The sequence below is a fragment of the Balaenoptera borealis genome, assembly GCF_965194805.1.
Source record: "Balaenoptera borealis genome assembly, chromosome: 3".
Classification (NCBI taxonomy): Eukaryota; Metazoa; Chordata; class Mammalia; order Artiodactyla; family Balaenopteridae; genus Balaenoptera; species Balaenoptera borealis.
In genome coordinates, this window is record NC_138866.1 from 85102623 (window position 1) to 85129934 (window position 27312).

At 39.3% G+C, this 27312-nt stretch overlaps 2 protein-coding genes and 1 pseudogene across 9 annotated transcripts in view; 1 reads left to right on the top strand and 2 right to left on the bottom strand.

Annotated features, from left to right (window-relative positions):
• VPS39 (VPS39 subunit of HOPS complex) overlaps positions 1-4469 on the bottom strand; it is a 45798-nt gene extending 41329 nt beyond the window's left edge. The window contains exon 1 of the mRNA XM_082388747.1: positions 4242-4469. Within this exon, the coding sequence (XP_082244873.1) occupies positions 4242-4314 (73 nt within the window). The 5' untranslated portion in view covers positions 4315-4469. The remainder of the gene's footprint in view (positions 1-4241) is intronic.
• Positions 4470-6226: 1757 nt separating this feature from the next.
• TMEM87A (transmembrane protein 87A) overlaps positions 6227-27312 on the bottom strand; it is a gene marked incomplete at its 5' end in the record, with an annotated part of 43732 nt that continues 22646 nt past the window's right edge. For 2 of the 7 annotated variants that reach the window (XM_082388798.1, XM_082388801.1), the window contains 10 exons: positions 6227-7485; positions 9766-9796; positions 10345-10400; positions 12047-12108; positions 12530-12603; positions 20403-20506; positions 21234-21292; positions 22218-22322; positions 24834-24909; positions 25711-25804. In XM_082388798.1, the coding sequence (XP_082244924.1) occupies positions 7444-7485; positions 9766-9796; positions 10345-10400; positions 12047-12108; positions 12530-12603; positions 20403-20506; positions 21234-21292; positions 22218-22322; positions 24834-24909; positions 25711-25804 (703 nt within the window). In that variant the 3' untranslated portion in view covers positions 6227-7443. The other 5 variants (XM_082388804.1, XM_082388799.1, XM_082388800.1 and 2 more) reach the window with 5 other exon arrangements.
• LOC309626888 (COP9 signalosome complex subunit 7a pseudogene) lies at positions 12927-20396 on the top strand (annotated as a pseudogene). Its single transcript has 2 exons — positions 12927-12939; positions 17536-20396. The product of its transcript is annotated as a COP9 signalosome complex subunit 7a pseudogene (transcript).

Consider the following 27312-nt stretch of genomic DNA (forward strand, 5'->3'; position numbering starts at 1 on the left):
AGCAACTAAGCCCGTGCGCCACAACTACTGAAGCCCACACGCCTAAAGCCCGTGCTCCACTGCAATGAGAAGCCCCCAATGAGAAGCCCACGCACGGCAATGAAGAGTAGCCCCCGCTCGCTGCAACTAGAGAGAGCCCATGGGCACCAATGAAGACCCAATACAGCCAAAAATAAATAAGTTAATTCAATTTATTAAAAAAGAAAAGAAAAACAGTGTATCACCCAGAGGTAATGACGGCACAGAGCTCTGAAGAGGCTTGATTTGGTTACAGACGTCAGTGGGGGGCTCAGGTGGCCAGAGGACCTGACCCAGGCTGGCCTGTGCACACTCCGTGTCATCATATAACACAGCCGCACACACAAAACACAGAAAATGAAAAGCCTGCAGAGCAGGCAGAGCACGGGGTAGACAGTCCCTTCTGAGACTCAACACTGCACATCAGAAAGTGGAACACACTACACAAACGGGTAACACACGCAAAAACAAACGAGAGTCAGCCCTAGAAAATTCCTGATGGCCTAATCCTAAGCCACAAGGTTAGACATGATTCCTCCTGGGAAGGAAGGTAGAGCCCTCTAGCTCACAATTACCCTAGTGAAGCTCCATCCAACGTTGCAACCCAGTCCAAACTCATGTGATAAACAACCACTGCTGAACACAGCAGGGAGTACACAGACGAACAGGGTAGTGGGCACTTCTCTTCTTTGGGTCATACGGCAAAGAACAGTGTTTCTCAAAGCATCAGCCCCTGTTTAGCTGCATCAGAATCACTTGGACTTACTAAAACTGCACATTCCTGAGCCCTGGTCCCAGAGATTCTGATGCAATGATTCTGCAGTGGTGCCCCGAAATCTGCATTTTTTAATTCAATTTTTTAATTACATGAGAGATTTATCTAGTTCCAAAGCTAAAACTATGAGAAGTCCCTCCTTATCCACTTCCCCCTGTTCTCTTCCTTCTGCTATACGTAACCATTCTAACCATTCTTGATTTATTTTTCCATTGTTTCTTTGCAAAATATAAATAAAAATGATTGGGTATACACACACACAGATACACACACACACACACACACCCTACATTTTTTACAGGCTCTGAATATACATCAAAGTTTGAGAAACAGGCTCCAGAATCAGACATGATTTACTGGATGTGACCTTGGAAAAACTACTTAAATTTTCAGGTTCTTCTTCTGCAAAATGGAGTTGTTATTATTTCATAAATGCTTAATACAGATTAGTACTCAGTAATGGAGGCCATTACTACTATTAATTAATTAAACAAATATTTAATAAGTATCCATTATGAGTCAGGGACTGTTCTAGGCACTGCAAATAAACCTATGTACAAAACTAAGTTATACCTCTGAAGAAATTTATATTCTAATATGGAATGAGAGAGACAATAATAACATATAAAATAGCATTAGGTGGCAATCCGTGAAAGAAGATAAGGCTGAGTAAAAGAGTAGCACATTGGTGGATGTGGCATTTTCTTTTATATAGAATAGTTAGGGAAGGTCTTGCAGATTTATGTGACATTTCAGCAAATGAAATGAAGAATGAGCCATATAATACCTAGGACAAGAGAGTGCCAGGCAGAGGAAACAGCAAGTGCAAAGGCCCTGAGATAGTTACATGCTTTTGTGCTCATGGAACAAGGAAGACAGTGTAACTAGTATCAGAAAGGAGCAAGGGATAAGAACATAGGGGATAAAATCAGGGAAGTAACCAGAGGCCTGATCATGACAGGTGTTGTGATGACAGGTGTTGTTATTCTAGTTGTGATGTGAAGCTACTGGAGGGTTTTGAGCAGAGGAGAGATGCAATTAGATTAAGTTTTCAAAGGATCACTCTACCTCTGTGTGGCTAAAATACTACAAATGGCATAATGGCAAACCCAGGGTAATCAGTCAGAAGGCTACTACAGTAATTCAGATGAGAGAGACTGGTGTCTTCATCAGCAGTAGTTAACAGTAGAGATGGAGAGAAGTGACTGGATTGTGGAATTTTTCAGGAGGTCAAGCTAACAAGATTTGCTGATGGATTGGATGTGGTGTATAAGAGAATAAGAGAAGTCAAGAATAATTCCAATGATTTTGGCCTTAGCCAAATGGGCAAACAGAAATGCCATATGCTGAGCTATGGGATACAGGGGGACAGGCATGTTTTGAAATCAAGAACTGTTTTGGCCATGCAACAAGATAACCACATGAAGATACTGAAGAGGCAGCTGGATTCTACAACTACAGAGTTTCAGGAGAAGTCAACATCATCATCAGTATTTTCCTCATTTCCATATCCCAGGAGATGGATTATGGTGGCTCTATGACATCTTCCAGCTCCAATATTGTCTGGCTCTCCAGAAGTCTGGAGGTTCCTGGATGAACTTCCCGCCTAAGGTCACGGTATAGATAGAAGGGGTAACAACTAGAAATAGCAATATTTATTGCTGGTAAAGTCTGAAAATAAAGTAGTTTTGAGGCACAAGGCAGTAAATGGCCTCTTGTAGCCAATACCTATCACAGCATCCTAGTAGGCAATGAGCGTTTCTCCTGTTTGCTTGGAGATCAGGCAGACCGAAAGCTACCTACCATTTCAAAAACTGTATCTCTGGAAAGCACAGGTTCAGGGAATCTTCACTGACACAAACCGGAGTTGGTGAAAGAGACTGAGATATGGGTACTGCTAGTCCCACAGGGTATCAGAGTCAAGGACTCTGACAAGCTAAGTACAGTGTGATAAGTAGCTGCATCCATCCTTTTCAGAAGTATATGTCCGAGGCTGAGTGGAATACCCCTCCCTCTATGTTCCCATGATAGGTAGCATATGTCTCTAGTATCATTTATCTTGCATCGTAATCTGTTCATATTTCTTTGCCTGCCACTGTGTGTCCTAGGAGCACAGGCATTGTTTCTTATTCATCCTTGTATTCCTGTCTCTGGCAGAGAGACTGGTCCATGTAGGCACTTAATACATGACGAAGAAACAGGAGAATGAGCCCCTTTGTGCTGAGTGTCAGGTCTTTCATTTTTTCAATTTCTTTATTTCTCCTCTATTTGTTTTTAATTTTTACTGAGAGCATTTAATGACAGAAAAATGGAGGTTTTCTTGAGACATCTGGAGGAAGCAGGATTCTCTCCTTAACCCTAGGACAGCTTGCTGTGGAGGTGTGACTTTAAAGAGGCCCAGAGCTAAACAACAAGGTCCTACTGTAGAGAACAGGGAACTATATTCAATATCCTGTGATAAACCATAATGGAAAAGAATATGCAAAATAATGTATATATGTATGTATAACTAAATCACTTTGCTGTACAGTAGAAATTAACACAACATTGTAAATCAACTATACTTGAATAAAATTAAAAAAAAAAAAAAAAACAGAGGTCCAGGGCTGCTAAAGGTTGGGGTGGTGGTGAGGGGCACACATTAATAAGAAGATCTAGAGTGAAAACACCTTACTGAAAAGGATGTGAAGAACTCTGACTAGGTGGCACTGTCCACAGATAATGAATAGGACACCGGCTTCCACCAGGCCCATCATGGGTACCTGGCTCAATATAAGATCTGATTGAGGGTTCTGAGCCACCTTTTTATGGCCCTTGATTTCTAGGGCCTGGACATTAACTTGATTTCTAGGACCTGGACATTAACAGGAAAGACTGAAATTACTTCTGTTTGGTTTTTGGTTATCAGACACACACTCACAGATAGGAGCATAATGTTCGTAGTTAAGAGTCAAGGTTTATTTCAGAAACCATTTGTATTCTGGAGCAGAGAAGAGATACCTGACCCTGCTTTCTGCACTGGCCAATCTCAAAAGGATCATGCAAGTTTTTATGGGTTAGGTTTCATGACAGCCTGGAATGATGCTCTTCTACCTAGAAGAGCTAGGCAACTTGGACATTTTGACTATAAGGCAATCAACCACTTGGCTAGATTAAGAGTGGAGAGTAACAAGTTAGCTACAGTAATTAGAAGTAAGCGATGAGTGATCACTAAGGGGGAAAAGACATAGCTGTTAACTTGTTCAATGCAAAAAACAAACAAACAAACCATCAAAAGCAAACAGCTTCACCACCCTCGCTGTCAACAAGGCTCTGCCCTCCCTCATCCTAAGCCCCTCTCGGACGGCGTTCGACCGGAGTCCACACAGCCAGACTCCCGTCCACTTCCCTAGCCTCCTGAAAGGTCCCAGCCACTCCCGCGCTGACCCCGCCTGGCCCCTCGGCTCACCCCAGGCAGCCAGACAGTCGATCTGCAGAGGCAGCTTTTCTAGGATCGGCACCGGTTCAAAGGCGTCGTGCATGGCGGCGGGCGGAGTCGCCGCCGCAGTCTCACCCGGACTGTGCCAGGTCGGGTGTGGGGCCGGAATCAGGCCAAGGGAAGAGCCGGGACCCCTGCTACTGGCTCTTGGGCGATAGAACCATCATCAACACCGGACTTCCTGCAGAGCCAAGCCCGCCCCTTCCGCAACCGAAGCCCCGCCCCTTCCGCCCCGGTTCCTAGTGTACCCTCGAGGAATGCACTGGTGATTGGGACCGCGTTTCACCCTGGACCGACCTTCTCCATTGTGGAGTGCGAGTGGCCATGGGCTTAACAAGAAGGAAAAAGGATTTTAATCTTAGAACTGTCTTGGGCAGCATAGGGTGGTGAAGAATTCAGGCTTTGGTGTCAGTTAGACCTGGGATGGAGACGTACCATTTAGGAAATGAGCTAAGTAGCTGTGGCGTTTAACAATCCCTATAAGCCTTAGTTTCCTTATCTGCAAAATGATGGTAGTGTTGTGTACCTACCTAACGTGTGAGCGCTTAGCAACGCCTGACAATCTAAGCACTCAAAGGTAGTTTTAGTATTACCATTAAAAACCCAGCTAGTTCGAGTACCTTACCCTTGTATTTTACGGGTTGGTCTAGGCCTGTGGTTCTCAAAGTGTGGTCCCTAGATCAGCATCACCTGGGAACTTGTTAGAAAGGCAATCTCAGACCTCATTCCAGCCTTATTGACTCAAAAACTGTGGAGTGGGGAGTCCAGCAGTCATTTAATAAGCCCCCAAGGAGAGTCCATGAACTTTAAAGTTTGAGAACCAATGCAAGAATGATCTGTATCTGGCAGTTTAGCCCCAAGAAAACAGTAGGCATGTCATAAAATTAAGCATTTGGTTTAAAGCAAAATGTAAAAGAAAAAAGGAGTGAGTCTACGATGTAAGGTGTTAAAGAACAAAAACAAAAACCCACCAGCCCTGGTCAGTTTATTTTTATAGTCTCTTCATCTGTAAATTAGGAATACTGTCCCATCTTTATCAAATGCTGTTTCTGATAATCAAATGAAATATTTTCAAGTAGTAAGAAACACAAAAATTGCTAAACAAATCTTGTGGCTGGTTTTCACCATAGAAACTGAACTTGAAAATTTAGAATTACCAGCTGCTGTGCTAGAAGAAGGCCGAATACCTTGTAGTTCCAGACCCAAGGACCAAGATCAAAATAAACAATGTAAACTCTAAGGTAACAGGTCAATGTGATACTATAAATTCCTTCTGAACCTTTTCTAGGAACTGATACACTATAACCAATCAAAGTAACACAAGCCATAAGAGAAAGCAGAAAGAATAATCAACCTATAGAATTTGTGCTATACACTCCTGCTTAAAACAACAGGTTCTTGGGAATTCCCAGGCGGTCCAGTGGTTAGGACTCGGCACTTTCACTGCCATGGCCCAGGTTCAATTCCTGGTAGGGGAACTAAGATCCTGCAAGCCACATGGCATGGCCGGGGTGGGTTTTTTTTTTTTTTTTTTAACCTAGTCTCAAGTTAATATCTAACAAGTCTCGAAAAATATTTGACCAACTATCCTGCTGCATTATGACTACTATTCACTTGCTAAGTTTCAGTGTGGAAGAACAGAAGCACACGAAGTTAACACCAGCCTTTTGTGAATGCGTTAACCTGAGAATAGTCATTTCTTCATATTGTTTCTTAGAGATACTATCTAGGTGATTTTTTTTTTTTTGTTACTCACCATACCAAACAGCTACAGAGAAATGTTACATAAATGTTTAACACTTTAGTGAAGACTGTAGTAGTGTGGTCACTGGTTTGAACAGAAAGTAAGACAACATAGAATAAAAACCATGGAAGGAAAATTCTACAAGAGAGAGTTTGGGAGAAAGAAGGGTCTTTAAAGAAAGTCTGGAAAAAAAGTGAGAAAAAGATACCAATTTTGTTAAAATTTTTTAATATTAAAAAGTGGCATGAACTTTCTATGTAGAACAAAAAATCTTGGGAAGGCAAAATTGGACAAAATCATTCAAACAAATATAGTGCTTCAAATGAATCCCATCACCTTGTGATGTTTCTTATAAACCATCCCTAAACCAACACCAGATACAAGAACAGTCGATCCTAAAGAATGAGCAGCAGTCCAGGGCCTCCACACTATTTCATGCAGAAAAAACTGTTTAAGCCAGAAGGACCTGTTTCCTTTGTATTAGCTCCTGCTTCTGAAGCATTATAATCCCTTTAACAGGGTGCTCACTCACATGCACTTACGATGGAGTGCCTTTCTGCATCTAGTGCAACACCCAGTAAAAGGCATGAAGGCAAGCAAAGCATTGCCTAGGACTCTGCAATGCTGCCCTTGAAGGCTTACAAAACAGTAGTTAAAAGTTCTGGAGTGTGCACCACATTGCCAGCAATGGGATGTGTCACAATAGCAGATGTCAAAAGAGTTAAGCTAATATTTCTCTCTAAAGTATATCTGAAATAGAAAAATCTTTAATATACACCGTTTGTAAACAAAATTGCACTTGATTTTGCTTTTTCAAATGATCTAAATCACACTGTAACAGTCTCTCTCTCTCTTTTTTTTTTTGGTTGTTCTTTTAATCATTGTTAGAACCATGGCTCCTTAACGCAGAAGGACTCCTTTTTCTCAAAACTACCTCTGCAAGATTTAACCTTGGCTTCCCAGGAAATGCAAAGATAATTAACAATTTCCCCCATCACCTATGTAACTCCCTAAATAAATAAAAATTACAGGCAGTTGCTCCTGGATATTACTTATTATGGTGTTGATGTCACAGTTCTTCAGAATATGTTAAATTTTTTAGTTTGACAGATTAAACAATTTAAACATTATAGAAGGTTTAGGAACAACATACACAAGTTGCATAAACATCCATGTCAGGGTGTGGGAGGGAAAGGGGCATCAATGCTGCAAATAAAAAACTTGTAGATTTTTCTCATCCTATGACCTTGTTTTCAATAGAATGTTCTCCTTGTTCCAACACCTCTCGCCAGCTCCAATGCACAAAGATCAAGGAACAGATCAGGATGTCATTGCCTCCTTTAATCCCATGGAGCAGTGTAAAGACTGACACAGAAGCTGATCTCTTCCCAGATACTAGCCATCTTCAGCTGCAAATCTTCCCATTCTTTACTCCATTTTGGACCTTTCAAAGTGCGTGATCATTCGTTCCTAGGGGGAAAAAGGTTATGCTAAGTATATTGATTTTAAATGGTCTACATTCCAAATATCTTTTCCAAAGATGATCACACACACATTTTCTATAATTACTTGCTTATGTTCATTAAATATTTAGAGCAATGGTTCCTAACCATCTATAACGATTTTGAAACACACAGATGTCCAAGTCCCAAGATTAACTGAAGCAAAACCTCTAGGCTTCTGGACAACAAACCACAAATCAAAGGGAACTGTATATTTTAGAGTCACTTAAGCTTTAATAAAAATGTGTACCTCCTCTGATTCAGGAATTTAGCTTAATGAAATAGTCAAGGATGTGGGCAAAGATTTAGCCACTAGCATCTCTACTGCAACACTCAGAATTACAACAAAATACTAGAAAGAATTAAGTGTCCAAAAATATAGGACCGTATAAACAAACTATAGTATATCCTTACAATGAAATATACTGATTAAAATTAACATTTGATGAAAAAGTTCTAGAGATCTGTTGCACAGCATATGTGCATATAAGTCAACACTTTGCACTTGAGAAAGTTTAGAATGGTAGATTTTACATGTTTTTCACCATAATTTTTTAAAATCATGTAAAAAAATTACATTTGACTATAAAATAGTATTTATAGTATGCCATTTCAATTGAGAAAATTAATGTAATACTATTAAATTTCAAAGTAATTACATAGTAATTTTACCTTAGAGTATTTTTTCATTTTTCCTTTGCTTCATTTGCTAAGTACCTATCACAAATTTATCCCACACTCTGACAGAACTGTAAATCCCTTTTCAATATGATCAATTACATCAGATTATCTACCCTTTTCATGTTTTTTTCCTTAGAAATACTTGTCCCTGAAGCTCTCTGTTCTCCCGCTCCATTCCGGACTAGCTGTTCTCCAAACTTGTTGCCCAGCTGTCACACTCTGAGAATTTCTTACATCATCCTAGGAATTTATCCCTGCCTCCCTGTGTCGGATCCTTTACTTCCTGAATCCGAAGTCTTTCTCTTTTTAGTTCCCTCATTTTATGAATAACATTTTCTACTCTTTCCTGAGAAAGCACACATAGGATGTCAATTATTTTAGTTTTTGCATGACTGAAAACATCTTTGTTTTACCCTTATGTTGATAGTTGAGTACAGAATTCTAGTTTGAAAATAATTTTTCTTAGAATTCAAAGACATTGTTCTATTATCTTCTAGCTTCCAACATTGTTGAAGAGTCTGATGCTGTTTTGATTCCTAGTCCTTTATTTGTTTCTCTTTTAATTCATTTAAGTTCTTTTTCAGTTCTTGAATCATTTTTTCACACAGGAAAATATAAACAGATGAAGTCAGTGCCACCAAAAGTACTACAATAAACCCATATTCCCATAAATGGCACAACTGGGTTTCACATACTCAGCCTCCTCTGGCTGAAATATGCGTGTCTGGAGAGCTGGAGCCAGTGGGATACCCTGAAGGCAAACTGTTAGCAGAAGATGGCTCCCAAGAGAAAGATCTAGGAACTGCAGAATATACCACAAAAGGCAAAGCCTTGTCTGAAAGGTAGAGTTCTCAATTATCTCAATGCATGCAACAGCTAAGGAATCTGACACTGTGTACTGCACCACACAGCAGGTCAGTGAGAAGTGAACAAACCATTTTTTAGCAGTCAATCCAACAAAGTAAGTCACAATTGGGCAGAGGCTTTTAAAAGGCTTTCTGAAATCATGACTCTAGAATAACCTAAACATTCAGAACATGTCTAGAAGTGGTTTCCATGAACTCAGACTGCAATTCTTACATAAAACCTCATGTGAAATCTTCTAGATAAAGTGTATGGAGCCATATTAAAAGACTAATAATCAACATAAACATTAGAGGTACTAATTATCCTTATTATCTGGAGGACAGTGACACAGATAACACTGTATAGTAGGTAACTTAAAATAACTTTTCTTTATTATTTTTCCCTAGACTAGATAAGGGTTAAATTTGAATTTCTTAAAGACAAAGGAATTAGTGGAAGAGTATGGTACTGGCTACCCAATTTAAACAAAGACATTCTCAAGTCTGACCACACTTTGTAAGAAATAAAAGGGGGACATGTACAGAAAGGAAACATTCTTGAATATTTTAGTTATAGTATTAGTATTTCTCTTTTCATCCTTTGTCAACTATACCAACTATAGTTCATCAGTCCATTACCGAGTCATATAAATAAATCTCCTTGAACAAAAGACTTAAGCCACCAGACCCATAGTTTATGTGCATATGATTTGATTACTAACCTCATCTGAATCCAGAAGGGCTGGAAGTGCTCTGCAGAGAGAAAAACAAACTAAACGATGTAAAATAAAGCCATAAATGGTTCAAAAAGGACAGTGGAATAATGACTACAATTTAAAGTTTTTGTAACTACCTAAGATTTGCATCCCATTGAAGACATTTCAGGAAAAGAAAAAGCAAATACAAAAAAAAAAAAAAAAAGAATCACAGTTACTAGAATTGTATGGACTTTAATAGGAACAATGTTTAATTAAAATTATAGGCATGGAAAGGAACCCAAAAATTCCAAAAGGATTATCCCACTGATTTTAGGAAGACCTACAGCTAAATCTTCCTGAGCAGAAATGTCATCTGAATGAATAATCTGGATGATTTTTGTTTGTATATCATTCCTGGTCTTTATTTTCTAACATCTTTTTAATATTTTTAATACTTTAAATTATTTCAGTAATTTAACCTTTTACTTCTAGAGTTAACTCAAGCATTCTCATTACTATGCTCTTCAGCTCATTTCATTTAAAATAATAAAAGTAATACTAACTGTGAAAAAGGATTCTTGTGGTAATGATTCAAAAACTTACACATCTGTCACAGATGAAGGAACATTCTCTTCTACCCACTTTAAATCATCTTCCTGCTGAGAACATAAAAATGCCAGATGCTACCAAATGCCAGATGTTACCAAAATGCACCAAAATATACATCTCAAGTAACGATCTAAAGAGGTCTCAATTTAGTCTTTTGTCACTGTGAACTAGTATATTCACATAACAGGACAAATAACAGAAAAGTCAAATAATTTAATTTAAAAAACTAAACTATATGAACAAAATATAAAATGATAGCCTACATCCCTAAATGCTTTCTTCTCAGTAGTCTAATACCTAGAGTTTTTGCTTCATGTAAGCTTTGCTCCTTAAAACTGAGATAAATTCTAAAGCCCTTTTAAATGCAGAGTGAATGCACAGTTCTTAAGGAAAAAAAAGCTGACTGAAAAACTCTTGATTTTTTTTAAAAATTGAAGTATACAGTTGATTTACAATGCTGTGTTAATTTCCACCGTGCAGCAAAGTGATTCAGTTATACACATATATATTCTTTTTCATATTCTTTTCCATTATGGTTTATCACAGGATTTAAAAAAAAATTTTTATTAGAGTATAGTTGATTTACAATCTTGTGTTAGTTTCAGGTGTACAGCAAAGTGAATCAGTTATACATATACATATATCCACTCTTTTTTAGATTCTTTTCCCATATAGGTCATTACAGAGTATTGAGTAGCATTCCCTGTGCTATAGAGTAGGTCCTTGTTGTTTATCCATCCTATATATAATAGTTTGCATCTGCTAATCCCAGACTCCCAATCCTTCCCTCCCCAACCCCCAGCCTTGACGACCACAAGTCTGTTCTCTATGTCTATGAGTCTTTTTCTGTTTTGTAGATAGGTTCATTTGTATCATATTTTAGATTCCACATATAAGTGATATCATATGGTATTTGTCTTTCTCTTTCTGACTTACTTCACTTAGTATGATAGAGATTAAGTCCATCCATGTTGCTACAAATGGCATTATTTCATTCTTTTTTATGGCTGAGAGTATTCTGTGGTATATATGTACCACATCCTCTTTATTCATTCATCTGTTGATGGACATTTAGGCTGTTTCCATGTCTTGGCTATTGTGAACAGTGCTGCTATGGACATAGGGGTGCATGTATCTTTCTGAATTACAGTTTTGTCCGGATATATGCCCAGGAGTAGGATTGCTGGATCATATGACAACTCTATTTTTAGTTTTTTGAGGAACCACCATACTGTTTTCCATAGTGGCTGCACCAGCTTACATTCCCACCAATAGTGTAGGAGAGTTCCCTTTTCTCCATACCCTCTCCAGCATTTGTTATTTGTAGACTTTTTTTTTTGTAGACTTTTTAATGACGGCCATTCTGACCGGTGTGAGGTGATACCTCACTGTAGTTTTGAAAAAATCTTCATCTTTACTACAAAAAAGATCACCTTAGATTATTAACGGGGCTATGATTTCATTGATGAAAACCATTAAACAGAACCATCAGAATGGTCTGGAACCTTTTCAGGACATAGCAGCAAACCATCTAGTTAAAAGATTACTAGGTCCTAAACAGAATCTCTTGCTATCTCTGTTTTTAAAAATGTTAATTATAGCACATAGGTAAAAAATCATTAAGGCCTGTACATAACTGCTGAGCTCCACCAAGGGCCAGAGGACAGGGAAGAAAAAAAAAAGAAGTCATACTTACTGCTTTGTTTAATTTACTATTTCCATTTGGTTCTTGTTTGGTACTTCTCATTTTCATTCCTTCTGTGGAAGAAAAAAAACAACAGACTGGTTAACTAGGTCAGTAGACCAGCACGGATAGCAAAAATGGATTCAGAGCTTTATTTTAAGCTTATTGACACTAAATTATACTACAGATAAGTTTCTCCATCTTTACATTTGTGCTGGAAAGTTCAAAGTCAAGTTTTCAGCTCATCTCTAGCAAGTAAACTGGACATTTAATGTGCCATTATTTACTGAACATGGTTTCATCTAAAGATTCATACCCTTACTTTTGCTTCTCCCTAACTTCACCACATATCAAACTGAAGAACATGTTGTAAAAGAATAAATACACGCATCAAAGTCTCTTGATTTTGATACTCAAAATGTTATACTTCTTTTACTCTATTTCTAAAAACCAGAAAAGAATATTTAAAGCACAAAAGGTGAATTTTATCACTACCAAAGCTTTCTTTCAGCATAGGTTCCTTTTGTTCATCCTCCTCCTCTTCCTCAGACAATGGTGAAAAGGCAAACCTGACAGAACAAAGGTAGAACAGAAGGAAAAAATTAGAAAACTAAAAAAACTACTCCACTATCTGGATTTTACACGACTAATTATTGAAACCTCAATTATAGTCATTCATTACATCAGTTTAGTGAATAATAAAGTAATTCTTTCCCTTCAGAAAGCTCTCAATTGCCGCTATTAACAAGAGAGAAGCAGGACAGTATCATATTTATGAGTGCAGGCTCAGCCACGGACTACTTGTGACCTTACACAATTTACCTATTCTCTCTGTGCCCTAGGTTCCTCATCTGTAGATGGGAATAATAACAGAACATTACTCATAGAGGTAATGAAAAGAGCAGGTAAGTCATTTCAAATAGAGTGCTTAGAACAATACCTCACAGTAAGCACTCAATAAACGTTCACTTATAAGCATATGTATCACACAGGGGTAAGTAAATTCTCTTGTAATTCAAAATTTCAGACTTCAAATTGGTAGTTATGATTTGGAAAGCCTGATCTTGTTGTGTTCCAAGAAATTTAAAATCTCAATTTCTAAGCGGGGAGCTGAGAAGATGAAGGCCTGATCTGGAATATCTGTTATCTTTCCTTTGCAACTTACAAGAGATTCAGCAAAGCAGCTACCAGATAGGTAACTCCTGGAATGCTTTAGCTTTGAACTCATTCTGCACTTTCCATTTTACTGTTGCCTATTATTTTCACTCTACTTTGTTTTAAAATCACCCTTACGTGATTAAAAAAACTCCTTATAAGCTAGGAATAATAGGGAACACCTGTAACCTGATAAACGGTAACTAACACAAATTCACAGTAAATATCAAAGTCAATGTGATCCTTGAGATACATTTATTTTAAAGTCAGCATAAGATGTAGAGGCCCACTCTCATTTCCTCTATTCAATATTATACAGGAAGGCCTAGCAAACACAAGAATCAGAAATGAGACAGGAAAACTATTAATTTGAGATAATAACCAATCTAATGAGAAAATCTAGAAATTATTAGAACAAGGTAACACAGGAGAGTTGATGGATGTGATATACAAAAATCAATAGCATTCCTACATAATTGGAAAAGCCTAAATTATTATTTTAAAAGAGGTTGCATCCATAAGATCCACAAAGGTTTTTAAAAAACACATTTAAAGTTACAAAACATAACTGAGGCATTGAAAGGACTGAAAAACGGAGAGATAACACACTCAAGGATGGGATTATCAAAATTTCCCTAATTAATCCATTAAGCTTAATTAGATTCCAATCAAAATCTCATAAGGTTTTCCTAGAATTAAACAAATAAGCTAATTTTTTTTTTTTAAAAATAAGACCCAATAACAAAGTATATTTTTTAAAAAGAAGACTAAGGGGGAGGGTGGTTTAGGCCCTGGAGATACAAGATTTATCAGGAAGCTAAAATAATTAAGATTAAGACAATGTGCTGCTGAGCAGGATCAGAGCAAAAGAGACAAGAGAACCTATAATCAAACATATTCTTTATGAATGAAAGCTCAACTGTGTATGTATGTATGTATGTATGTATGTATGTATTTATTTATTTATTTATTTATGGCTGTGTTGGGTCTTTGTTTCTGTGCGAGGGCTTTCTCTAGCTGTGGCAAGCGGGGGCCACTCCTCATCGCAGTGCGCGGGCCTCTCACTATCGCGGCCTCTCTTGTTGCGGAGCACAGGCTCCAGACGCGCAGGCTCAGTAATTGTGGCTCACGGGCCCAGCTGCTCCGCGGCATGTGGGATCTCCCCAGACCAGGGCTCGAACCCGTGTCCCCTGCATTGGCAGGCAGATTCTCAACCACTGTGCCACCAGGGAAGCCCAACTGTGAAATTTTTTAAAAAATTATAGAAGAACTTTATGATTTCACCTCAAGGTAGGAAATAATTTTCTTAGAACACAAAATGTATAATCTGTGAAGGAAAAAAAAATGACAAATTTGACTCCACATTTTTGAGTTTTCCTATAACCAAAAACATCACTAAAAAAAAAAGTTCAAAGATAATCAAACTAGGAGAAAACATCTGGAATACTTGAACACTGGAAATATCTGGAATATTGGCATCTAAAATATATTAGGAATTCCTACAAATCAATACAAAAATGATCAATAAGGCAATAAAAAAATAAGCCAAAGATATAAAAAGCTGATTGACATAACTGACAGTAAACATATAAGAGACATAAAAAGTTAACTCAGTCTTAAATGCAAATAAAAGTAACACTGAATATTGACGCTCATCCATCAGATCTGCAAAAATTAAATAAAATAATGGGAGTGTAGAAGGAGGGAAGAGGAAAGAGAGCCTCATACCACTGTTGGTAGATATGCAATTTGTTTCAGATTTTTTTTGGAATACAATCTGGTCATACTTTAAAAATTACAAATACACATACCCTTTAACCCAGCAATCTCAAGGCCACTCACTGTATGTACTGAGCATCTGCTATGTGCCAGTGTGTAGTGAAAATTTAACCTTGTGTACACAAAGAGAGGACTGGTTTTGCCCATGACTACTGGGAGGTGACCTCTATGCCCCTGGCATGTCCTGCCTGATGGGAGTGTCTCTGGTCACCCAGTTTGGCTCTGGCCACAGGACAGTCTAACAGCGTGACTTGTGACAAGGTCTCTGGGGCACACAATATCACTTCCGGCCTCTAGAGGAACTAGCAACTAAAGATAAGCCTGACCTCCAGGCCCTCCCTGGAGACTGAAGTTCAGCCACACAGATAGTAGGTGATCGAGCCCCAGTAAAATCTCTGGACGCCAAAGGCTCGGGTGAGTCTCCCTTGGTTGGCAAAACTCAGTGTGTACTGTCACACACTGCAACCAGGAGGAGGGAACACCGTCTGTGACTCCATGGGAGCAGACAACTGGAAATGCTGCATTTGGACCCCTCCTGGACTCTGTACTGTAAGTCTCTCCCCTTGGCTGATTTTAATTTTTATCCTTTTTCTGTAATAAACTATAGCCATCAACATAACAGCTTTCAGTGAATTCTGAGTCCTTTTAGTGAATAATCAAACCTGAGATGGTTGTGCAAACCCTTGAACTTGCAACTGTGTATCAGAAGTGAGGACAGTCTTATAGAGACCATTCCCTCAGATTTTGCAGCTTGGCTAACTCCATGTAGCCAGGAATAGTTCTTGGCCTTCATGGAACTTACATCTGGTTTGAGGGGTGGGGGATAGGAAGAGAAGATAGATAGTAAGTAATAAATAAAGTATATAGATTTTAGAAGACAATAAGTGCAATGAGAGAAAAAAATGAGGCGTAAGGGTATTCGAGTGTATAAAAATAAATGTACGTAACCAAGCAAGACCCTATAGGACCTTCCTGGGATTACCCCTCCTCCCTGGCCCCAAAACCTCTGCCTGTCTTTTGTCTGTAGAAAAACTTTAGCTTCCTACGCCTTCCCCGAGTTCCAAAGAATAAATTTAATCAGAGAAATGAGAAAATGCAGAAGCAAAGGAAAACAGTCAAGCAAGACAAAATAATAATAGTTTAGCCATTAAACAAAGTCAAGGACCTTTAGTTCCTCCTTAAGGGCTATGGATAATATCCTGAGCCATATCCTTTGAGCTGTTTTGCCGATACTGAAACCCCCACCAGGTGGAAGAAGTTAACTGTGTGCTGCCAAAAGCCTGTAGATCCCAGACTGGTTAGAACCAGAAGGCTGATGGGATTACCTCACCTCTAAGCAATCAGAAGAATGTCTACAAGCTGATCATGCACCCCACACCCCTGCTCCCTCACTCTGTCTTTAAAAACCTTTCCCTGAAGGGAAGGGAAAAGGAAGTCCCTAAACCTTTGCTCTAAGTACAACTGTATGCTGAGTCTCATGAGTCCTTTTAAACATATGTGGTCTTGGGCTTCCCTGGTGGCGCAGTGGTTAAGAATCTGCCTGCCAATGCAGGGGACACGGGTTCAAGCCCTGGTCCGGGAAGATCCCACATGCTGCGGAGCAACTAAGCCTGTGCGCCACAACTACTGAGCCTGTGCTCTAGAGCCCGTGAGTCACAACTACAGAGCCTGCATGCCACAACTACTGAAGCCCACGCTCCTAGAGCCCGTGCTCCACAACAAGAGAAGCCACTGCAATGAGAAGCACGTGCACTGCAACGAAGAGTAGCCCCCACTCGCTGCAACTAGAGAAAGCCGGTGCACAGCAACGAAGACCCAACACAGCCAAAAATAAATAAATAAAATAGATACATTAAAAAAAAAAAAAAAAAAGTGATCTTGGGGACCCTAAAACAACCAAACTGGAAATAGTCCAAATGCCCATCAACAGGGAAACAAGTTAATTATAGTTAACTTGTTAATAGTTATAGTTAATTATTAACTATACTACATCTATACTATGTAATATAATGCCATCCATGAAAATAATGAGTTTAATTTAAACCAGTTGTCTTGGAAGGCATTTCCACAATGCACTGCTGAGTGAGTAAAAGAAGATTCCATATTTGAACACGGAATAAAATGTGGCAGGATACATCACATTAGGCTGTTAACAATGGAGTTATAGGGAGTGGGCACAATGTTTTTTAAAAAAGGAGAAAGGAAGAGGAGACATAAAGCAAAAAAAAATTTTTAAAGACTAAAGAAAGGGAAAAACTTTATGTATAGATATAGCTAGCAAATGAACAGAAGATCAATAGATCAGTGTAGAGGGAGGTGGCAGGAAAGGCTGGGAACAGCTGCTGAAGTGACAGAGCAGTGGCCCCACGCAGTGTGCTGGAAGACAAAACGTCCAGGTAGTGGCCTGCAGAGTCTGACCCAGAGTATGATGGGGCATCAGCAGGAGGCCACAGTCCCTAGGCTGCCTCTTTAAGGGATGGGGTGGAGCCACGTGGAAGCTCCACACTTCCTGAGCCCAGGTCCCCTCAGTTCAGTGAAGCCATGAGTGCTGAGATGAAGGTGACAAGCCAAGGGGGCAGCACTGGCCACAGTCATCCACAGGTGCTGCAGGCCCCTGGTGTGTATACTGCTGGATACGCCTAATATTAGAGAGGTGGCTGAGAGGGACTTTGCTTCCACATTCCACATTTCGGCTGCTCACAGTGTTTGCTTACAGGACACATGCTGACCACTTAGCTGAAGCCCAGAATCTTCCTCCACTCACAGAGGCTCAGAAGGATAAGTTTTGACATCTATCAATCGTCACCCTGGCTGCCAAAGTCAAGTGTATCCTATATGCAGTACCACTGGAGGACCCTGTCCTGCAGAACATGTGGCATCTGGAAGACCCTGTCATTGAGGCCGTGTACGCTGACGTGATTCGCCTCCCTCAACCAGCCCAACCAGAGACTGGAGGTTGACATCCAGCACCAGGACCTCAGTGCCACTGCCTGAATCCTGCAGGAGTGGTGTGTGGGCGGCAAAGTGGTGCTGTCAGGCACTGAGGAGCAGGTGAGCCATGCAGCCACATCTCAGGACCCTGAGCAACACGTGACTGAGCTGAGGGAACCAACTCCTGGCACCAACCAGTGCCAGCCCAGCGAGAAAGCTTCAAAGGGCAAGGGGCTCTGAGGGAGCGCCAAGATTTGGTCCAGGTGGAACTGACAGGACTGTCATTTCTTCCCTGGGACTGTGGGGTCCCAGCTATCTGCCTGCCCCTTAGGAGTCCTCAGAGAACTTTCCTGTGCCCCTGACCAGTTGATAATCCTAGGTTCATGACCCTTCACCTCCCTTCTTCTCTCCCCAACTCCCAAGGGAGGAGGCAAGTACAAGTCATGTTTTTGTTGGTACTTTTTGTTGTATGTGACTTTCTTTCTTTTCTTTTTCCCCTTTTCTCTCTTTTTAAAAATAAATTTATTTATTTATTTATTTTTGGCTGCATTGGGTCTTCATTGCTACATGCGGGCTTTCTCTAGCTGCATTGAGCGGGGGCTACTCTTCGTTGCGGTGCGAGGGCTTCTCATTGTGGTGGCTTCTCTTATTGCAGAGCATGGGCTCTAGGCAGGCAGCCTTCAGCAGTTGTGGCGTGCGGGCTCAGTAGTTGTGGCTCACGGGCTCCAGAGCACAGGCTCACTAGTTGTGGCGCACGGGTTTAGTTGCTCCGCGGCATGTGGGGTCTTCCCAGACCAGGAGTTGAACCTGTGTCCCCTGCATTGGCAGGCGGATTCTTAACCACTGCGCCACCAGGGAAGTCCTGTATGTAACTTTCTTATGTGTGCCATTGTTCCCTCCTCCTCCCTGCCATGCTTTCTCCCCTGTTTCTTTAGGAGCCAGCATCTGTCCCTGTTTATTATATGTCATTGAATAGGCGGGGCTGCTATGTCCTCAGCATAACCCACATGTGTTCCTTCTCCCACCACCCCAGCCCTGCATACCTAACCCCCAGCTCCTACTCCCTGCCCCCAGGCTATTTGGGGAGCATCTGAAGAGCCACAGGGCTCCCACCTTAATTCCCATCCTGAGAGTTCTGGGAGCCCGCCTGACTTTCTAGGAGTCACTGATGAAAGTCTAGGACACTTTCAACCCAGAATCCTGTCACACTGCTGTTGTTTCCTTTCCTCTTTCCTGCCCTTGGGTCCTGGGAATGCTACTGCTTTGATGACTCCATGGCCTAAGGGCAGCTGTTTCTTGAGCTGTTGTGAGATGGTTCATTCTTGGCCCTGGCTATCTTAGAAGGCCTGATGGCAATCCTGGAAGGATTTATACTTCCTTTTGTGAGTTTGGTGGGGAAGGGCAGGGGATATATTGTAATAAAAAGAGTATATATAAATATATCTATATATAACACGACAGAAATAAATCTGCAAGAGGTCTATCTACAAAAAAAAAAAAAAAAAAAAGATTAATGTAAAGGAGGTTCACAAGACCCTTAGTTATACCATCTCATCCTTTTCCTTCTTCGGTGGTATAGTTGCATAATATAAGCTCTTAACTGTCTAAAAGCACACGAAGAGGGGGGAAAAAAGAAGGGAAACAAAGGCATGGCAAATAACAAAATAAAGATGGCCAATTCGTAAATAACTGAGATTTGCCTATAGTTAGACAAAGCAAATTCACATGTTGATTTTTATTCCATAGTTAGTCACTTAAGTTTTCATTTTACCTTCTCTGTTGTTACAAAATAAGCTGAGCTACCGACTATAGAAATTGTTCTTTCCTTCTGGACGCTAGATAGGTGAGACTCTCATTACAATTGTCACAATCTATCTACCTCCCTTATTTACCCATACAAATACTTATATTAACAGAAGATGTCAGAACTGAAAGGGACCTCATATCAATAGGTATCAATTCCCCCCCCTTTTTTTTAAATTAATTTGTTTATTTATTTATGGCTGTGTTGGGTCTTCATTTCTGTGCGAGGGCTTTCTCTAGTTGCGGCAAGCGGGGGCCACTCTTCATCGCGGTGCGCGGGCCTCTCACCATCGCGGCCTCACTTGTTGCAGAGCACAGGCTCCAGACGCGCAGGCTCAGTAATTGTGACTCACGGGCCTAGTTGCTCCGCGGCATGTGGGATCCTCCCAGACCAGGGCTCGAACCCGTGTCCCCTGCATTAGCAGGCAGACTCTCAACCACTGCGCCACCAGGGAAGCACCCCCCCTCTTTTATGAAGAGGAAACTAAGGTTCAGAGAGGTGAAAAGAGGCAGCATGCCAAAAAACACAACTCAAATTAATAGGAGAGCTGAGACATGAACCCAATTTCCTGACTCCAGACCCAATGAGTATTGTTTCCATTACATGATATGGCCCTGACAGCGTCACTCACTGAACCACCCCTAATCGATAACGTGGCCATTCAATGGTTAGCAGCGTAAATAAGAAGAATCCCCAAACCTCTGGTTGTTTGCAGATGGTCGCCAGAGAACCATGATGACAAAGAGGATCATGGAGAACAGCAACCGCCAGATGGCATCGTCCACCCACAGCTCCCGCCAATCCTACCAAAAGGGGAAAAAATACATTTATATACATTATCTTAACCCTTTGTTCGCAAAGCCCTTTGCATAGAACAAGAACTATTTGTTTATTCATTCAACTTATATTTACTAAGGGCCTGCTATATGCTAACAAGCACTGCACCAAGCACAAAGTGAATGAACCTAATTTCTTCCCTTGTAGTGATTACCATTGTTAAAGAAAAGGCACTAACCAAACAGAGTGCTTGTCAATGCTTCATTATAGCTCCAAGAATCTTTAGGGAAGGGTTTTTATATAAGGTAAGAGAAAGTAACATCAGGTTGTTATTTTTTTATAATTTTCATTTCTTTAGTTTTACCAAAACAGAGCCTTAGTTGCCTCCAAAGAAATGCTACTGACCATAGTCTTTGTGCTCAGATCTTAAGGACATGGTTTTTACTCAATTAGCATTATTCACACATACTTAATGTTTAAGACTCTGGATTTCTTATTTGAGAATTTTTAGTTAAAGCCAAGATTGGGTTATGACAGACTGTGGTTATCACTTACAAAATTCTCTTGAACTACTAGTATATATAGTATATGATACATATAGAATACTCAGGAGGAGAGAAGCATTCTAACCCTCAGAGTGGAGACCTAACTCTAATTTTTTATAAGGTACAAACCTTACCACTGTCATCAACATCATTGTCTGTGTGTAACAAACAGTACACTATTCCTAAATGCATGTGTTTGTTAACTCACCGACTGACAAGTCACTATCCTGAACTTCATGGTTGTCCAGATGATAAACACAATAGATGCTAAGAGGAAATATAAAACCTGGTCAGTATGAATGTTGGTTTACATCCCCAATTACATTCTCCAATTCTGGTTAAGTGGAATCCCCCACATCCCTAACCCCCAAACATCACCGACACTTTCTGTTATTTTAACATATTTATTCAATACAGATTTACTTAACTACTCTATACAAGGCCCATGTACTCTTGTCAAACCTTTCTGTACTTAAAGAATAGTTTTGTTTACTATCTGGCTAATTCAGTAACCCTGAGAATTGGAAATGAAGTTATTGGAAACGTGGCTTTTCCCAGCAATATCAATAACACAATTTTTCCCCTTCCTTTATCCTTAGTATAGTAATGCTAATTTTTCTTTAGCTGGTCAGATGGGGAAAAAAAAGGCTGATAAAATGACTGCAAGACAAACACAACTGTTGGTTCCAATCACAGGCCAGACTTCACTTTTCCTGCTACAAGGGCCAAAAGGCAGAAAATAAGCCTACTTTGGCTATGGTCTACCTAATGTCTATATTTTATGCATGCTTAGTAACATACGTACAAGGAGTATAATGGCAATGTACCCCGACCTAAAATTCTATAGCTATTTAATAAAACCAAATAAGCAAGTATTAATGTCTTCTAAAAGGAATCTGAATGCTCTATGGCACTCAAGCTAACTTGCTTCAAGAAAAAGAATGGAGACAGGATAGAGATATGCTAACAGCTGAATTAATTTTCATCTATTATACTTAAACTAAATGGTTCTCAATCTTTTCTGAACCACAGACCCCTTGGAGAATGATAAAAGCTAAAGACCACTTCCCCAAGTAAAATGCACAAAACTTTTCTATGTAATTTTACAGAGCCCACCTATAACCTCTCAGGTTAAGAATCTCTGTTCTAAAAGGATCACATTTAAACATCAGGAAGAAAGTCCCCGACTTACCTGCCACTGCCAAGATAAGTGTGTTGGTGAAATGTCGGTACAAAGAGAGTTTTACAATGTTCCTCCGAAGTTTTAATAGCTTCATTGTTTGAGTCAGGCTAATAAATATGTGTTTGAAGGTCAAGGAAATCAACATTCAGAAAAACCATAAGCTATTAAATTAATCCTCGTTTCTGAGGATCTGGGGTCATAATGATAGAGCTATGGATCCCAGAGGCCTCACAGCTCTCTTATTCTCAATCTCACAACCACCCCAAGCCTCACCATGATTAATAAGAAAGTCTTCATTTTCAATGAGATACTGAAGAGAAGACAGAGCCAGGAAAAAATGAGAATGGAGAAAAATAAGAAGAAAAAAGAAAAGAGGAAAATATTAAAAAGAGAAATAAAGACAGGAAGCAGCTTTCTAGAGAAACAAAAAGAAAAAAGAAAAAGAAAGACAAATGGAAGAAAATGAAATGAAAATGAGTAACAGGTAAGGGAAGAGAAGTTAGCATTATCTTCTCTCTTCCTTTAAGGTAGGTAGCTCTGTTCTCACTGTCCCAGCTAATCCAGTCTAGGGTCATAAATACACTTATGCCTACAACCTTCCAGAGTTCTACACTTAGACCCCTTGTGCCATATTAAGAGCACTGCCATCAGCTGCCAGATCAATCCTGAATTAAAAGGACAGTACAATTACAATTGGTTGAGTATTCCAGGCAGTTAGGCTCTAAAAGTAATGACTCTCCATTTTCAGAACATTATTCCCAAGTAGAAGTTGCCACAGAAGACAGGAGGGGAATTGATGACTATTGAAGAGGATATCTGCTCTCATGTCCGACTTTCAGAATGAGCAGATACAAAAATCAATGAGGTGGAGCTTGGTCTGTGCTTTGACAAAGACTTATTAACAAGCTGCTACCTAAACACTGGGTTATCTCATTGTTTGGTCCAGCCCCACTTTCCTCTCTCCACTCCTCCCAATATTTATAGAGGTTCACAAAGCACACTTGAAAGATATTGACCTAGAAAAGCTTGACCATTTGAACCAAGAACACTTCAATTTCAAAGATTTCTGATATATGATAATCTACTCAAATTCATAAAATTATTTTGTTTACATTCAGCCTTTTATAACCATCACAGTTTATCAAGACAATAATATTGCACACAGAAGCAAATACACAAAAACCAACACAAATTTAAAAAAAAAAACCAAAAGGATAAAAGTCCCAAAAGTCAAATCCTTCATCCAACAGGCCAAGTCCCTAATAAACAGTATTTAATTTTAAGAAGCAAGAGAAAAAGATTACTTAAATAGAAATCTGTCTGTTACGTGCTGGTTAGCTTCACCTGTAAACGAATCAATATTTACTTCAAAGAGTGGAAGCCTTCAGACAATCTGAAGTCAGCTTTTGAACAGGGGTATAAAACACTTACCCTGTAAGGGGTTAAACCTGCTAAACCTACATAGAATTTTAAGAGAGTCAAACAACCTTATGTAATCCCCAAACCACATTTTAAGAATCAAAATCTTTTCATAATTTTCAAAGCATTTAATAATTCCTAGAGGCTGAAAGAAATGTCAGGAGCAGGGTGGCCAGTGATTCTAACACTAAGTGGGGTGCACAAATAAGTCCAAAATCAAAGTGAAATGTTCATTAAAAAAAAAAAAGGAAAGTCACAAGCTTTCATCTTGTGCTCAGATCACAGTCACCAATTTCTGATGCAATTTTAAAAATTAAAAACAAAAAAACTGCTTACCTGAGGCCTCAGGTTGTTAGACTAAAAATACCCTACCTAATCCCAGACTAAGGAGTAATCAATAAAACTGTTAAAAAAAAAAAAAACCCTTTGCAGAAAGATCAATGGAAACCCATCTCCAAAAGGAGAAAATAGACTGCCATCAAAGAATCCAATGAGAAGGATATCCACCAGCACAGGGCAGTGTCTAGGAAAGCCAAGGGGATAAAGGCCAAGGAAGCAAGATCAGTCTGGGCCTGCAGACAAAGAAAAAGAGGTGGTGAAAAAAGAGATGTCCAGAGAGGCACAGAAATGAAACCAGCACATGATTCTGCATTTATATAATCATCTGGAGTGGTTTTGCATTTGAACTGAAAGAAAACAAAAAGGAGTAACATTTGGCACCTGCATCACTCTTCCCTTCTGACAAACCATCATGTATAATATACAGCTGTAAGCATTTCACGCAAATTGTTGATTACAATCTCAGTACAATGAAATGTGCTGCTAACTAATAAGGGTTCTTTAATATAGAGTTATAACGTGGTAATAGAGTTCTTAGCACCCTAAGATCCATGGTAGGAAGCGACCACACCAAAAACTTTATGGCAGTATAAGTTCCCATTCCATCCTATCATTTCCCATCATTTTGGTTTTGGCTATAAGTCCTAAAGACCCTTCTCATATTTAAAATTACTGCATCATTAATATACTAAGAATTATTGATTTCTGGAATTGTAATATACAATGTATTTTTATGAAAAAGAGCTCACCTCAAAATAAGATGTAAGGCAAGTATCTATCCCCAAAACTATGCTGCTTGCTTTCATAAAGTTTAAGATGCTATTTATTTAACCCTAACTACCCAATCACCAGGGCATTACTGAAAGGATATCCATAAAATAATACAGGCATCAATTGCTGAGAGGGCCAGGTTTACTATCAAAGCCAAGGGATAAGAAAAATACTACAGCAGCAGAAGAAAGAAAATGAAATTGACAGGTGGTTAAAGTTGCTGAAAGTCTAAGGAAATTACATACAGAGGACAGTGTGGTTTGAAAACCAAAATTGCATCCATAAAGTGTTTCATTTAAGGGGCAATTTGTTGCAAAACTTACTGAGCCCAGTTTGAGAGAAAAGTTGACAGCATTTACCATCTTGAATCTAACAAGTTATTGCAAAGAGAAATTTTTAAATAAATAGGAAAATAACTGGAATGACCCTAGGGAGGCCCACTTCTTCACATTAATCCAGCTCTAACATAAATTTCTTTTATCACCTATGTCTCAGTGCTTTGGTTTCCTTCCCTAACAAAAGGCATAATTATGTAATTGTAAATAATTATGTAAAATATAATCAGTTGAATTTTAAGAAAGCCTCCGAAATGCAAGTGCTGGTTAAGCAAAGAGCACTGTCACTTTAAAACAAAAACCAGATTAACCAGCAAGTGCATGATTACAATGTTTGTCACTTAGGCAAGAATGGAGCCAGCTGCTCCACTGCTGCTTCCCACCGGGGAACTAGTAAATAAGCAGTAATCTGGGGACAGGTGGGAAAGCGTTCATTCCCCATCACACATTAAATTTATGAAGCTCTAATAGATAGATTAAAAAGAAAAAATGAATTATACATACGTTTGGTAAACCAGAGCCCAAAGGTGACTTAGAGGAAATAGTAAAGAAGCCCACAGACATTACCAATTAACCTCCTCAAGACAAAAACTATATATCTGAAATGACCACAAAAATTCTGATTAAGCAATACTGACCCCAGTAACTCTGAGGACCCCTTCCATGCCAGAGAACAAAAGATAAAGGGCTCCTGCTACCACAACCTTGTGAAGAGTGACTCCAAGGCGAGGCCTAAAGAGGAAGCAAAGAAATGAGTACAAATGCAACAAACCCCAAGACAAGCTAAGTAACAGAAACTCATGTTGATTAATGCAGGCCAACAACTTAACAGATATAAGCCAGACATACTTGATTCAGCTGAGAAAAACTCAAACAGACGTATGGTCTTAAGTCAAGACAGTGAACACTAGAACTTGAGATCCGGTCCCTGGTTACTGCATTTTTTTAAAAACTTTTTATTACAGAGAATTTTGAAACATATTCAATAGTATAATGAACCCCTATAAACCCATCATCCAGTCCCAAAAGCCATCAACCTACACAACTAATCCTGCCCCATGCACACCTCATCCACTTCCCATCCTCCCATACTATTCTGAAACAAATCCTAGATCTTACCTTTTATTTATATGTATTTCCGTATGTTTTTAAACAGATATGGACTTTGAAAAAACATAACCACAATATCATTATCTAATCTAAAACTGTTAACAATTCCTTAATACAATCAAAATCTTATTAAAACTCATTAAATAGTCTGTTATCAAGCTCAAAATCCAGCAAAATGTGAAAAGTCTGAGTAGCTTCTGTGTCAAGGAGGAAGAATCTTAGATCCTTGATATTCAAAGTACCTCTGAATCAGAATCTACGTTTTAACAAGATCCCCAGGTGATTCATTAGTGCATTACAGTATGAGGTGCACTGCCTTAAATCATGTCTACCTAAGCCTTAGCAACGTTTGTTCTTATATTTTGTTATATGCTAGAAAAACTGCAAATGAGCAGGAATTTATTTCCCCAATGGTGTTATCTTAGAAACCCAGAATACTGCCTGGCATACAGGAGGCAACCACATATGTTAAATGAATAAATACATTTTCAAAGTGAGAACCCCCCATTCCCCTAATCCCATTTAAAGCAAAACTCCTTTAAATGAATGAAAAAATTTAAAAAATTAAAGTCCCCCATTTCTTTAATTCCACTTAAAGCAAAACTCCTTGAAATAATTGTCTATACCTAACTCCAATTCCTCTCCCCCTATTTAAGAGAGAATTCCCCTTATTCTCTCTTAAACTCACTCCAATCAAGCTTTTTGTCCTACCCCTTCATCAAAACTGTTCTCATTTAAGGTCGCTAATATCCTCCATGTAAAATCCAATGATCACTTCTCAATCCTCTTACCTGACACAATTAATCACTCCCCCCTTGAAACAGTGTTCAGCTTTGTCTTCCACTTCACTGGTCACTTCTCAATTTCTTCTGCCCTAATTCTACTTCACCTCATTGACTTCTAAATAATAATAGTCCAAGGGCTCAGTCCTTTGACCTCTTCTCTGTATACACTCACTTCCCTGATGATCACATCCAGTCTTAACGGCTTTAAATAACAGCTACATCCTTATGACTCCCAAATTTATATCTCTGCCTTAATTTCTCCCTCCTACTTCCCTCATTTGGATACCTAACTGAACTCCTTATCCTGCCTCCACTCCAAACTTATTCCATTTAAGATCTTCCTGA